Source organism: Budorcas taxicolor, chromosome 12 (genome assembly GCF_023091745.1).
Source record: "Budorcas taxicolor isolate Tak-1 chromosome 12, Takin1.1, whole genome shotgun sequence".
NCBI classification, from domain to species: domain Eukaryota; kingdom Metazoa; phylum Chordata; class Mammalia; order Artiodactyla; family Bovidae; genus Budorcas; species Budorcas taxicolor.
In genome coordinates, this window is record NC_068921.1 from 66386919 (window position 1) to 66402624 (window position 15706).

A 15706-nucleotide genomic window follows, 5' to 3' on the forward strand; every position below is an offset into this window, starting at 1 on the left:
TTACTGTGAAAAGCTGATTGTTTTTGTTGATTGGTTATTGGTTAAGGATTTTCACAAATTAAGTTTTATTACAATTGTGAGAATGAAAATGAATGTTTGTGGATGTTTATGATTTATAAGAAGGAAATGAACATATAAAGTAGAGATTTTATGCAGAAAAGATGGAGATGGAGGTGCTGGCTCTTCCAGAAAGAGATGGGATCACAGGGACCTGGAGCATAGATCAAATGGGATCATGGATGTATTTGTTTCTTGGAGTGTCACTGAAGTGATGGAGAAATGTAGTATAATGAACATATTAATGGTTTTAAAAATAATAATTTTTCTCTATTGTCATCTATTATTTTTACCAGCACTATAAATAAATTAATCATTCTCTGATAGCTAATGCAATTAGTTACTTTCAACCCAAGCTAATTACCTAAAGCAGTAAGTTTTATTTTACGTGTGCTATCTTTCTGTTTGCATTTTTGAGTCCAAATTCATTGGGTTGGATCTTTGGTGATTTATCCATTCTTAGGGCTGTTCACAAGGTTTTTTCTTCTTCTGACCAAGGTCCCAGTAAAATATTGGAAGAATACTTAGGTAACAGGGAAATAAAGTTGAAATGGGAAATGTTGGGAAAAAGTGTCAGAGGCAAAAGAAATAACACTTATCAGAGAGTTTAGCTTTTATTGTGCTTTTCAGATACAACTTTGAATAATTTTAATGTAAGTCATATAGTTGTATTGTTTATCAAATATATTTTCAGTTAATGAATCTAAGTGTTTAAGCAATATTGCAATAGACTGTATAATAACAAAGATAATAATTATCAAAATGCATTACCTTTTAATGTGCAAACACCATTCAGTATGCTTTATATATATTTTTCTCTTAATAAGAACAATAACCCTGGTATATTACTGTCTTTATTTTAGTTTTGAATGAACTAAGTTATTCAGGAATTTGCCCAATGTCACATGGTTAATATATGTCAGAATCAGGATCTAAATCTGAGTATGTTGAACCTCTGAATCTCAGCCCTTTGTGATAATGCTAAATAACAAATGATATATGGCAATATTTTATGAAGTTCATATAAATTTTTTAATATTTTATTTAATGATAATTTAATAATTAGTTTTATTTAATTATTAAAATTTTATCTTTATAGAATAATGCCTTTTATCTTTCCTTTATTTTTTCAGATTTTTGAATTTTATATACTTTGTTACAAATCTGTATTTTCCCATTGCCATATCTCCCTATGGGCAGTAGCATACATATCAGTACATTAAATACAATACGAAACTTTCTTTAACTTAATTCTAAATTTACTGACCATGAAAGAAGCTTTCTTTTAAAATGTAACACCTATTAACGTTTGGGAAATGCTGATCAATAGGATAAATTCTGGTTAAAATTTTAAAATTATTTTCAATTTTTTTTAACGTTTCACTTTTCTCAGGGAAAATAAATCTCAAGGAGCTGCAATATTTCAGAATTTGTGACCCAATTTTATTTTTTAATTTTGAAAGTTAATCAGTTGTCAAAGTTGTTGCTTAATGTTAGTGTTCTTTAAATGCTAAACATATTTATCTTATACGTACTTAGGATATTTTACTCTATATATTTCAGTATAAAATTCTCTCCTTGAGTTGTGTGTTTATTTTCTGCTAATCAATACAATTGATCTCTGTATTGAAAATTTGAAATCTCTGAAAAGCTCTTAGAAACAGCCACCCTAATACTTTTATAAAACACGCTGAAAACTTGAATTCCCATTAACCATTCAGCTGTAATATGTTTCATTCATAACATGGCAGTACCTTCCAGTGCTCACGCTTGGTCATGGATCCTCCAAAATTGCCTTAAGGTGTAAATGTCACATTCCAAATCATGTTACTCAGTCTTAGCTTTAAGCGAAATATTCCATTATTCACAACGTCACCTTTTGGAAAAGGAGTTCAGGCATGTCCAGTTTCATTCAAAATATTACTTTCCCCATGTTATAGGGGGAAATGGCTATTCTATTTATTTTGCTCATCAAAGTAAGTGAAATTCTTGAGAAACAAAGTTGGTTAAATTTCTTGAGTAATTTGTATAAATGGAATTAGAACCCAAGTCTTTTGTTCCATGGTTTTCTTCTGTTCCATATACATTGGTGTGCATATTTAACCCATAAAGTTTAAATAAAACTACAAATGTACATGTCCAAGATATATATTTCTTTCATTGAGTCTTTTTAGAAGAATGGCAGTCTTCTTTTTTGAGAAATTTAGGACTGTTGGTTTGTAAAACAGTACATTACCAGCCAATACTCTTCAGAGGGAGCTTTGTTGTGCTGGAGCTTGATTTACCCTGCTTTTAATATTGTGTACTCAGAAACGGGATTCTCTAACCAAAGCATTCATGAGAAAGAAGATCTGGTTTTATTTGATTTCCAAAACTGTATCACAGTGCTAATAGGCAGATTGCAGCTCTTCATAGCTGTAAGACCTTGCCCATTATTTATTATTATGTCAGTAGTTTTTTCTCTTTCTTTCATGCTTGATTTGTTAAGGTGTCCACATCAAAATAGTGTATCCACATAAGAAAACAATTATAAGTTTTGCATGTTGTTGAATAGCATCCTTAGATGATTTGAACTTTCTATTAATAAATGTTTTTGGTATCCATATTTAGTTGTTACAGGGTAGGTCACCCAAACCCACCAAGTGGGAACATCACATGGGCAGTGGTGGTGGCATGGCCGAACAGGTCAGCGGGGACTGTGATGATGAAGATGGTTGTGGGGGCTCAGGAAGTGGAGAAGTCAAGAGGACACTAAAAATCACAGACTGTAAGTGCATGATTCTAATCCCATTTCTAAAGGACTGATTTTGAAATATAATTAAGGAGAACTGTTACTATGAATATAAAGAAATAGTGATAGTGAATTCAGAAAAAGGCAAGAGGAATTGGAAATGAAAACAAAGCCATTTTTTGTTATTTGGGTTATATATTCTTGGGCACTTGTTTCTTTTTACCAATGACTTTAAATGGAAATTACAGTTTTCCTGAGTAAAATGAGTGAATGATCATTAGTTCTGAGAATTCGTAGTTTTAAAGTGGGATAATCTGTAGGACATGGAATAACTAGGATGATGGATGCTAAATGTATACTCATGAAACCAGAATAGGTGAGCCATGCTGAATATTAAAGTTCTCTAATGTATTATATTATCATGACATTATATAAATTTTATTAGGTTTTCATCATGTTCAGATCACAAAGAAATTGGTTAAATATATGGCTAGTTATGGTGAGAAAATACTTGAATTTAACTCCTATGATTGGGTTCTTCTGAAAAAAATCTCATCAATCATTCACATTATTTTGATTTTATGTGTTTGAAAACCATTTCTGGTCTTGCTGGACTAGTCGCTATTACATATGATAGAATGACCAAATAACAACAACCAAAAAAATCACCAAATAAATTACCTTTCCTTCTTTTTACATACAAAATGAGGGATCTAGTCTAACTTTCAACTGTTCACTTAACTCAGGTCATACTAAAGGGGGTTACTTTATAAAATAATCTTCTGGACTTGTGCAGGCCTATCTGGAGCCTGCCCTGATAGTCTCCCTCTAAATCACAATGGGCTTTGTGATATTTCTGACAACTTTGTACCTGTTAGAAATGTCCTTTCCTGACTTTGGTGGGAGAAGAGTTCATTTACTTTTCAGTTCTCATGTAGTAAATTTAGAACACTTCTAATGCCTCAAGCATCAACACCCCTTCCTTCCAAGATCTTGTTTTGTAAAACAAATACATTGTTTAAAGGAATAGAAGCCAGAAGAGGTACAAGATCAAGACAGTATAAAGAAATATGTTTTCCTATTAGAAAGAGTAATAAATTTAACATAGAAAGTAAATAGTTGGGATTTAGTACACTTGATAGCAGTTGAACAAAGGACCACAAAACTCTTTGATGTATTAGTACAATTTCCTAGTGAAAATTGCATTTCTTCTACTCATGTAGGAGCAGTAAGGATATGTATTCTTCTTATTAGTGTTAATGTCATTTAGCAGATTAATTTCTTTTTGTTACTTGTCTTCTGTTGTTTGTCCCAAAAAAGAGAAAACAAAAAATTAGAAAAAGTGTTTTCATTAAGAGTTAAAAAGCCCTCCATTGTATTTTGGAATTATGATACATATCTATTAGGATAATATTAAACAGTCTTTCATTTTCATTTGATCCTGTGTATTTATATGTACCATAATTTCCCTGTCATTTGAACACTGCAGGGTTTTAAAGCATAAAAATATTATGAAAAATAGCTTAGGTTAAAACTTAATCTGTAAATTGTATGTATGTGCGTGTGTGTGGAATTAGCCTTTTACAGGGATTTTTCACTCCTGAAGTTATTTATAAGCTTGAGAACTTGCTATATATTAACAGATAACCTTTTGCCTTATTTCACACAAGAAGTAGAGACAGTAGAGGATATTCAACTACTAATAATTTTCTCACAAAACCGAACTTGTCAAGGTGGCAAGAATGAATTTTTTTACTTTAAAATCCTGTTTTCAATTACTACTGAAAGGGACAGGTATGGTACAAGCAACTATCCATCCGAATTGGGGAGATTTAAGATATAGATGATTTTCAGCAACTCCAGGCAAACAGTAAAAAAATCCACATCTGTTGCAAGTGCGTTGCCTATCATATTTCTACAGGTTTATAGCTGTTGGCTTTCAATTTTTAATAAGTGGTTAGGAACCCACAGTGGATAGCCTGCTGAAATAAAGAGGGACGGCAGCAACTAGCAAAACGTAGGTCACATTTCTATTTTTATAAAGCACCATAATAGTTTAACTGTGTTTGGCTGGTTTGATATATCACTAAAGCATGTTGTGCCATAGTTTTAGGCGGTCTTAATGTCTTAAAAATATTGTGCTCTAGAAAGTTTACAAGGTGTCATTTGTGTTAAGAATTTGAAATACACCGTTATGTCTTCCTCACAGTGATGTTTATTCTTTATAAAATACAAGTAGAACACAGTTTGTGACTTCAAAAATATCTGATTACAAAAAGATATACAGGCATATATTTATTTATAGCTACATATAGTTACAAGGAATAATGTCAATATTATGTCTTGAAAATTTAATGATTTTACTCCATTTATGAATATATTCAAAGTTGACAAATATCTTAGTAACCATCACTTGAACTGATTTTCTGTTTCTGTTTTGGTTAATGTTTATTCCAGGCAAGAAAGGCTTATATATTTCAATGTGGAAAGTTTTACCACCAAAATTTTAGGTATCACTTTTTTCTCATCAACAGTATCAAGTGATTTAACAATATTTAGCTTTTAAACTACCTCTATTTGTATCACACCTGTTAAACATTACTAAAAGTCAATTGACATATTTCTAATAAAAAAATCTATGGTATGTAGTGTTCACTTTTAGGAAACTGAAAGTACTTTATTTTAGTAGGTGATTTAAGTATCCTAAGATTACATTAATGTGTTCTATATTTTTATTGTATTGAATTTGACTCATATATGTAGATATGGTTATTTCACTAGTACCTTCAAATAGCAGGGTTGGAATGTCTTTGAACCTTCATTTCCCCTCATCCTGGACACTTGGCATCCTTTCAAAGTAGCTAAGGGATGGCAGGTTTTAAATACCAGTTGGGGGTGGGGGTGGTGGAAAACAAGTTCTGTTTTTGTAGGCATGCAGAGCAAAACTACTCTCACTACCATCAATACTTTTTCAACTATTTGACTGTTCTAATATTTGCCCCAATTCTGATATATCCAACTGTTAAAAAACAAAGTGCCACCAAAGAGAGGCTGTAGCAAAACTATGCATATGTAGTTTTGAAAATCTGCAGTAGCTTTGATTGCCATATGTGGTATTATAATTTAAATTGCCATAACAATACTATTGGGAAATCCCACAGGCAGAGGAGCTTGGCAGGTTGCAATCAATGGGGTCACAAAAGAGTTGGACATGATTTAACAACTAAACAACAACAACAAAACACTGCTTTTAACAAACAATACACAGTCCATGATCAAATTTATTTTAATAAGATGGTTCACAGTAGCAATCTCAGATAAAATGATTTTGTTTCAGGCATCAAATGTTGAGAAACAGTAGAGTGATTTCAAGTCTTCAAATTAACTGAGATAATCTGTCTATTGTCATATTTATTTTGCTAGTACAATATTATGTTGCATCATTAGCAGTTTTGAAAATAATTTTACCTTAAATGAGATGCCTATAAATGACAACAAAAGTGATTAAGTATGTATTCCAATAACTTTTCCCCCTGATAATGATACCAGCCTGTTTCTGAAGAACAGTCATGATTATGGGTCCCAGTGCAGCATTAAGCCCTAAGCCCTTCTGATAGCCATTCATTCAGTCATTAAAAGTCTTTCCTGAGAAAGGTTGTTTGCCATTCATTTTTTCTTATCTTCTGGGCTGTTTCTCCTTTTCTCTTTTACAGATTCTCATCATCATACCAAATTCTATATATTTGAGAAAGCCAGGACTCAGTCTCAAACTTTTATCATCCCTATTCTCAACTACCTTCTGTTCCACAAACCACTTACTCAGTCATAATACCAATAATAATATGGTACCCTGCCCTTGCTAGCCCTATCAGCTATAAAGCATTCCCCTATATCAGATCAGGAAATAAGTTTATGAGATCTGAAAGTATTCAACTTAAATGAGATTTATTTGGAAATGAAAAGATAATACATTGAAATATTAAGTAACTAGAGCTAGAAAAAAAACCAACTCTTCTTTGATCTTTGATAGCCTAAAATAAATAGAACAGTTATTTATATTGTGCTTTGGATTGTCACTTAGTAACGAACCTTAGATAAGCCTCTAACAAATGCATCTACAGCCTGATACTAACAGTGACCTTGGAAGAGAATAGTGTATTCCACGTGCAAAGTAAAATGAAAATGATACTCTGTTAGCCACTGAAGAATAAAGCATGCTGATTTATTTAGTAATGCAAGATTGTAAAGTGCCTGAATATTGCTGGCTTCCTCAAACTTATTTTTACCACAAATCATCTTTATTTCAAAATCTCAGCCAGACATGGAGGTTCAGGGAGAACTCAAAAGAGAAAAAAAATGCTCCAGGTTACATTTTCTTTAGTGAAATCTGTATTTTCCTGAACTACTAAAACTGTAATTATTCATTTTGTACAAATCATTTTGTGATATTTTATAGTATTTATTAATAGCTGATGATTTTTCTTTTTAGTCTAAATTATGCAAAACAGATAATGCAAGCACATAAGATTTTTATATTAATAAGTTACAAATATGCATATTGAAAGTATGTGTATTGTTTCTAAAATTCAAGTTCCATCAAATTTGATTAAATAAAATATATTTAGTTTACCTTGTAAATGTTGATAAATAGCCCATTAATAAATTATCCCAAATGTAAGAAACTGTGCTGAAAGTAACTAAATAGCTCTCATTTGTTTAATCAGTTAAGCTAAAAAAAAAAAAGAAAGAAATTCGGAGAAGAAAATGGGAACCCACTCAGTATCTTGCCTGGGAAAACTCATGCACAGTGAAGCCTGGCAGGCTACAGTCCATGGAGTTGCAAAGAGTGATATAAGACTGAGTGACTGAGCACAAGCTAAAAATATATCATCTCTATAAGGGTACTTAGGGCTTCCCTGGTACCTCACACAGTAAAGAATCTGCCTGCAATGCAGGAGACCCAGGTTCAATCCCTGGGTTGGAAAGAAACCCTGGAGAAGGAAATAGCTACCCACTACAGTATTCTCGCCTGGAGTATCCCCTGGACAGAGGAGCCTGACAGGCTACAGTCCATGGGGTCACAAAGAGTCTGACAAAACTGAGTAACTAAGCACACATATAAGGATCAGTTCAGTTCAGTCACTCAGTCATGTCCAACTCTTTGCAACCCCATGAATCGCAGCACGCCAGGCCTCCCTGTCCATCACCAACTCCAGGAGTTCACTCAGACTCACGTCCATCGAGTCAGTGATGCCATCCAGCCATCTCATCCTCTGTCGATCCCTTCTCCTCCTGCCCCTAATCCCTCCCAGCATCAGAGTCTTTTCCAATGAATCAACTCTTCCCATGAGGTGGCCAAAGTACTGGGGTTTCAGCTTTAGCATCATTCCCTCCAAAGAAATCCCAGGGCTGATCTTCAGAATGGACTGGTTGGATCTCCTTGCAGTCCAAGGGACTCTCAACAGTCTTCTCCAACACCACAGTTCAAAAGCATCAATTCTTTGGCGCTCAGCCTTCTTCACAGTCCAACTCTCACATCCATACATGACCACAGGAAAAACCATAGCCTTGACTAGACAGACCTTAAGGATGCTTGGACTCAAATCTTTGTGACGCAATTAAAGTGTTCTTGAATAATGACTGTACACTTTGATCTATGTTGTACAAATGTCTCATACTAAAGGGTCATGATAAAACTGTAGAGAAATTAATGAGGAAACACTTTCTGATCCTGTTCAGTGTTCACTATTTTGAACACTTGGAAATTATCATCTACCAGTTTTTATACTACTGATGAGAATTATACTAAAGACAAATGAAATATATATCTAAGGTAGGTAAACATATTTTAATTAATTATGGATGTATTATATCTATGCATATTATGTGGATATATGGATATATTAATATCCATCATATTATGGATATTATTCTGATTATGCATTTCCATTTTGTTTTCTAAATAATTGAGATTAATCCTGGCTGCTTGCTATTTTGTTAGCAAGACTATATAATAGAATCTGGATACTTGATGATTCATCTGAAGTCATCTCTCATTCTCTTTAAAAGCTATAGGTCACAGTCATGGATTTAAATAATAGAATTGAAATAAAAGGGTTTGTCCCTCAAAGCCTAAGAAATGATTTTCATTGCTTGGCTTAAACACAGAATTGATGTTGAATCACTGAGGTGAGGAGGGGAGATTCATTAATTAAAGCTTAAAGAGCTGCTAGCATGCATCCCAGATCAACCAACTATTCTGCAAATCCCATAACTTAGTCTATACCACACCAGTGGGCATAAAGAAATTACAGCCTGTCTTGACTGGCACAATGCTAAGTATGACTGCATGATCAATAGAGAAAGTAAAAAATTAAATCTGAAGAAAATACCCTCAGGTACACTTGATCAGGACTTGCTCAAAGTCATGTAGCTGTTGTTATAACTAGAAACAAACCATATTCATATATAACCATATCCAGATGTTTTTGTATCATTTTGTTGCAAATAAACAGAATGATTATTGAAATAGCTATATATTTCCCTTCAGTCAGAATTCACTGATAAAAATACAAAAACATGCTGGTTATATTTTTAGCTTTTTAAAGACTTCTGTATCTCTAACTGTATGGAAAGAATATTTTCATATAGCTTTTTGACCAATTAAGGGCTCATCTAACTCTAAATAATTAAATAATACAGCATGTGATCTGGGCTCTAAAGTTCTCACACTCTCTTGTTTTATAAATTTTGTGGGACTCTTGTTAAGAATAGAAGTGTGTAAATAGTGCTGCAGTGGGTATTGAGGTGCATGTGTCATTTTGAATTATGGTTTTATCATGGTATATGACCAGGAGTGGCATTGCAGGGTGTTTGGTAACTCTGTTTTTAGTTTTTTAAGGAACCGTCATACTGTTCTCCATAGTGGCTGTAGCACTTTGCATTCCCGTCAGCAATGTAGGAGGGTTCCTTTTTCTCCACACCCTCTCCAGCACATTTGTAGATTTTCTGTTGATGGCCATTCTGACCAATATGAGGTGGTGCCTCATTGTAGCTTTGATCTGCATCTCTCTAATAGTTAGTGATGTATGTAGACTTTGTGATGATGGCCATTCTGACCAGTGTGAAGTGATAACTCATAGTTTTCTTCTGCATGTCTCTAATAATTAGCCATCTCTATGTCTACTTTGGGGTAATGTCTATTTAGGTCTCCCTCCCATTTTTTAATTGGGTTTCTTTTTATATTGAGTCTAATTCACTTTGTTGTACAACATTTACAATACAGTTATACTCCTATTAAAAAAAAAAAAGGTAAAAAAAAAGAATACGAGTACAATACAGGTGGTCTCATTTGGGGCATTTCCTCATGCTTCCAGATGATGATTGTTGTTGGTCTAAGGACCACACTGTGTGTGTGTGCTGGGTCACTGTCATGTCCAACTGTTTTGTGACCCCATGGACTGAAGCCTGCCAGGCTCCTCTGTCTTTGGGACTTCCCAGGCAAGAATACTGGGGTGGTTGCCGTTTCGTACTCCAGGGGATCTTCCTGACTAGAGATCAAAGGCATACCTCTTGTGTTTCCTGCACTGGCAGGTGGATTCTTTACTGCTACACCACCTGGAAGACTCCAAGGACCATATATGAGGAGGAAAACTACCTACTCTTGTTTATTACATCCTTTACTTATTAGCATGTCTAAAATTAGTTTCTATTAAAGCAATATGTACTCTTATAAAACACTACCACATTTATAAATTAGCATTACCAGAAAACATTATAGGCACTAGGAAATTAGGGACTATAACAATTAGGCTGGTTTGGTGGTTTATCCTGTGTAACTTTTTATATCAGTTTCAGTTTGATTGTTTTAAGCCTTGAGTTTACTTTTTCACATTTTTATTGGATTATAATTGATTTACAATGTTGTGTTTCTCTCAGATGTACAGCAAAGTGAGTCACTTTCTGACACCAAAGGAAAGGCACTTCCATCTTTTCTCAGGGTCTGAGGGTTTCAGTTTTACATTTGCTTCAAGAAAACTTTATCTTGTTTGGTATCTCAACCAAAATGTTGTATCTTCATCAGCTCCTTCAGATTGCAATAAACACTAAAGGATTATCTTGCAATTTCCCACGTATCACATTACATTCCAACAGAGAGAAATCAAAGTTTTATGTGAACTAAGAGAAAGGAAGGAAGATATCTACATGGGACAGTCAGAAAACACTTTGTAGCAGAGACAGGGAAGGAGCAACCTGGAAAAGTGACATTTGACTGCAGTGTTTTTGAGACAGTAGCATTTGACTAGGTGGACACATTATTTGGTTTCTGCCATTGACAGTAGGGAATGGAAGGTATCCTATGGAGAGCAGACTCCATGAATGAAGACAGGGTGGGGTAGGAAGAGGGAGTAAGGAGCATGCTTAAGAAGGAACAAACTTATTCAAGTTGCTTGAAAAAAACTATCAGAAGCCTAAAAATGAGTTTTAAAATGTTACAACAGTTTTGAGTTCAAGAGTGAGGCGTTTGTATTTAATTTAGTAGGCCAAAAGAAACCATGAAATGTTCTTTCTGTGTGGTCATTTGGTTTGAGTATGCAGTTATTCAGATTTCACAGGTGGTGCTAGTGGTAGAGAACCCATCTGCCAATATCGGTAGACTTAAGAGACACAGGTTCGACCCCTGGATAGGAAGATCCCCGGGAGGAGAGCATGGCAACCCACTCCAGTATTCTTGCCTGGAGAACCCCATGGACAGAGGAGCCTGGCAGGCTGCAGTCCACAGGGTCACAGAGGGTCAGACACAACTGAAGCAACTTAGCATGCACGTGTGTGGCACACACATGCAGTAATTTGTACTACCAATACTGGTTAAGAGAAAAAATATGTATAAATAATGCATATCTTGTACAAGTATGTGCATGCTTAGTCACTCAGGCATGTCTGACTCTGTGCAACCCTTTAGACTGTAGCCCACCAGGCTCTCTGTCATTGGGATTTCCCAGCAAGAATACTGGAGTGGGTTGCCATTTCCTTCTCCTTGGAATCTTCTTGAAGGAGGAATAGAACTCCTGTCTCCTGTGTCTCCTGTACTGCAGGCAGATTCTTTACCCACTGAACCAAGTAATTTACCACTTAACCTTGCACAAGTAATTGTTCTGAGCTTGGCTTTCCTCAGGTTGGGGATAATAGCCGTACCCTCCAACAAGCATCCTCGTGAGGATTAAATAACTTCATCCACGTACAGCATTACAAGTGCCCACCCCACCCCCACCCACTGAAACCAAAAATAATTCAATGACATACATAAAAAGATTTTATTAAATGCTTCTATGAGGAAGCAAGAAAGAGAGAATGTTTTCACCTTCCACAAAACTAGGTGAAAACAATGATGTAGAGATAAAGATAAATATGGAGATAAAGATACAGATATACTTATACATACACCCATATACACACAGTTTAAGGAAAACCATGCAATAGATTTGTATCTATCCCTCCTCCCAGTTCAAGAATAAAGTATTTCCATACCTCTGTGAACACATTCCTTTTGAGAATTTACAATGACCATAAACCATATCTTCCTGGATTTTTCTGGGGCACTTTATTATAAATGGAATCCTAGAGTCTTTTTTACACAGTGTGTTTCTTTTGCTTCAGTGTTAAATTGTTGACGTTCACCTGTATTGATGGGTGTAGACCTCCTCATTCATTTTTACCAATGTGTAATATTCTGATTATGAATATACACAGCCACTTATTTATTTTATTGTTGATACATATGGTATTTGATTTCAGCTTTTGAATATTGTGAGCAATGTTGTATAAATCATTTTAAACCATCTTGAACATCTGTCTTAATGCACATTTGCAGAACCTCTGCAATATATACTTTGAAGTGGCATGAGACTGTCACAAAGCAGAGCCTGCATGTGTTAAGCTTTCCTGAGAAATGTCAGACTCTTACTGGTTAACAAAGTGATGATGTCAATCTACATTCTCACCAGAAAAAACTAAAAGTTTATGTTGCTCCTCATTTTTGCAAAAACTTTTGGTTCCATTTCCGCTGGTTTTGTGTATCTGTCCAAAGGATGAAAGTGGACCATGTTTTATTCTATATTAAATCTTATTCATTTAATTGTACTTTTTGTCATAAGTATATGAAATTCCTCATATACTTCCTTACCTGAAATTTCCTTAATATCCATAGTCCATTTCTCTTCTACAGGGTTATTTATCTTATTTGACAAATGTTCTCTGGACAAAGGTCAACTTCAATGATCCACTTACCTATTTTGGTTATTACTTTCAAGAAAGGCAGAATAGACTCTTGACTTTTTCTTTTGTTTAACCAGTTTCAAGATAATGAATTGGTATGCTCCTTGTCTTTCTCAGAAGGTGACCAATTCTTTCAATTTTTTCTTTAAATACCACTATGAAGTAAGTTTCAAAAACATTTGTCATTCTTATTCATATTGAAGTCCAGATTGTCCCACATTTTGCCAATTGGCACTTCTTCGATTTGGCTGTTCAGTCCTTTTGACATGATCCCCAAATTCATGGCTAGTTTCATTGCTACCTAGTATAATAAGTTATTCCAAGCTGAGCTTGTACATTTTCTGTCTCAAACATGGAGTCAGTCATTTTACATGACCCCGATTTGTTTTAGTAAGAAAGGCATTTCATGACCACAATCTGAGTATAAGACATGATCTTCAAAGACACATGTCATAATAGAAATAAATATCTCATAATTGTTTGCTTTATTCCACATCAGGGGTGCTATATTATAATAGTAATAAAACTACTCTTACCAGCTATGATTACTAAAATCAGTTTCATTTTTGCATATTTTATGCATATTCTATCCTCATTTTACAGTTATAATAGATATTAATGCATCTCAAACAGTCCTATGGAGATATATGTGTGTATGTGTGTGTGTGTGTCTAAGGCTTCCATGGTAACTCAGTGATAAAGAATCCACCTGCAGTGCAGGAGACGTGGGTTCAATCCCTGGGTCAGAAAAATCCCTGGAGAAGGAAATAGCAACCCACTCCCGTATTCTTGCCTGGGAAATCCCATGGACAGTGGAGCCAGGTGGGCTACGGCCCATCAGGTCATAAAAGAGTCAGACACGACTTAGCAACTATATGTATATATGTATACATTTGTATACCTATGTTTCCTTGGCAAGAAACTATATCAATATAATACATATTGCTAGATACAAATATATTTAGGTCACCTACTATATCTGTTAACTATATAATACTACTTGTTCTTGTGTCCAGGTTTCTCTAGTACATTTCTTAAAGAGGACTGGGAGGATAATATTTTATAAGGTTTCACTTGTTGATAAAAGTTTGTGCCACTTTTACATGAAAGTTGACTTTGCTGGACAGAAGAATGTTAGTCACCCTTTACAAGCAACATATATATTTTTTGCCCTCTCAGTGCCAAGCAATTTTAAGTACAGTAACTTTGCTAGAATATAGCTTTCTGAGTACTCTTGCCTGGAGAATCCCATGAACAGAGGAGCCTGGTAGGCTGCAGTCCATGGGTTTGCTAGGAGTCGGACACGACTGAGCGACTTCACTTTCACTTTTCACTTTCATGAATTGGTGAAGGAACTGACAACCCACTCCAGTATTCTTGCCTGGAGAATCCCAGGGATGGGGGAGCCTGGTGGGCTGCCGTCTATGGGATCACACAGAGTCAGACACGACTGAAGCAACTTAGCAGCAGCAGCAGCTTTCTGAGTAGTTTTGAGTGGACACTCAGTAACATGGCATACTTTTAAAATAAGTAAGGAAAGTTTAAGTGTTAGTCACTCACTCAGTTATGTCCTATTCTTTGTGACTCCATGGACTGTAGCCTACCAGGCTCCTCTGTTCATAAAATTCTCCAGGCAAGAGTGCTGGAGTGGGTTGCCATTTCCTTCTCCAGGAGATCTTTGTGATCTAGGGATCAACCTGGGTCTCTGACACTGCAGGCAGATTCTTTACCATCTAGGCTACCAGGGAAGCCCACGTACCTTTTTTTTTTTTTTTTAGCACATTTTTGCTGAGTTGTAGTTTTAAGTAAGTATATTCTTCCCTTGTTTTGATTTTCTTCTTCAGAAACACCTATTATACATTCGATGAATTGTATTTGCTTATTTTCAGCATTTTCTTCAATATCTTTTATCTATGTTTAAATTAACTTGTTACTCTTTAAAAATGTGTCTCCTTTTTACTTTCTATTTCTCTTAAGGTATTGCTAGTGATATTTCTTTCATCTTACACTGCTTATAGATTTTATTTATTTTAAAGTAATTTTTCTTCCTTTTTTTTCATCTTGAAATCTCAACTTCATTTCTGAATTTTTAAAATTCTGACTTTTTCCATGTCTTGTATCCTTTTCTTGATATCTTTTAGCTTGTTTTAAATGATATGTGAATTTTGGGGTCAGGTTTTCTGATATGCTTTCACTCTTTGTAGAGATAACAGCAGAAAACTATTTAACTTTGTGTAGGATTTGGTCTTGATCCTTTCCTGTTGATTATTTTTCTGTAAATTTAAATTTGCTAAAATCTTTGAAGGAGACTTGATTCATAAAGATCTTCTAAATTTACTGAGCTTCTAGTCCTATTACATGCAGGTAGTGCTAAATATATTTGTCTATGGATATATATCTGCCCTGTGCTCAGTTGTGTCCAAAGAGTTGGAGACTATAGCCCACCAGTCTCCTCTATCCATGGAATTTTCCAGGCAAGAATACTGGAGTATTTCTTTCTGGCTTACTTCACTCTGTATAATAGGCTCCAGTTTCATCCACCTCATTAGAACTGATTCAAATGAATTCTTTTCAATGGCTGAGTAATACTCCATTGTGTACTAATGTATATATATGGAATTTAGAAAGGTGGGAACGATAACC

The 15706-nt window shown here is 34.8% G+C and overlaps 1 protein-coding gene across 1 annotated transcript in view; it reads left to right on the top strand.

The window, feature by feature from the left end:
• GPC5 (glypican 5) overlaps positions 1–15706 on the top strand; it is a gene marked incomplete at its 3' end in the record, with an annotated part of 839344 nt that overhangs the window by 784857 nt on the left and 38781 nt on the right. Inside the window, exon 7 of the mRNA XM_052650326.1 lies at positions 2668–2824. Coding sequence (XP_052506286.1) covers positions 2668–2824 — 157 coding nt within the window. The remainder of the gene's footprint in view (positions 1–2667; positions 2825–15706) is intronic.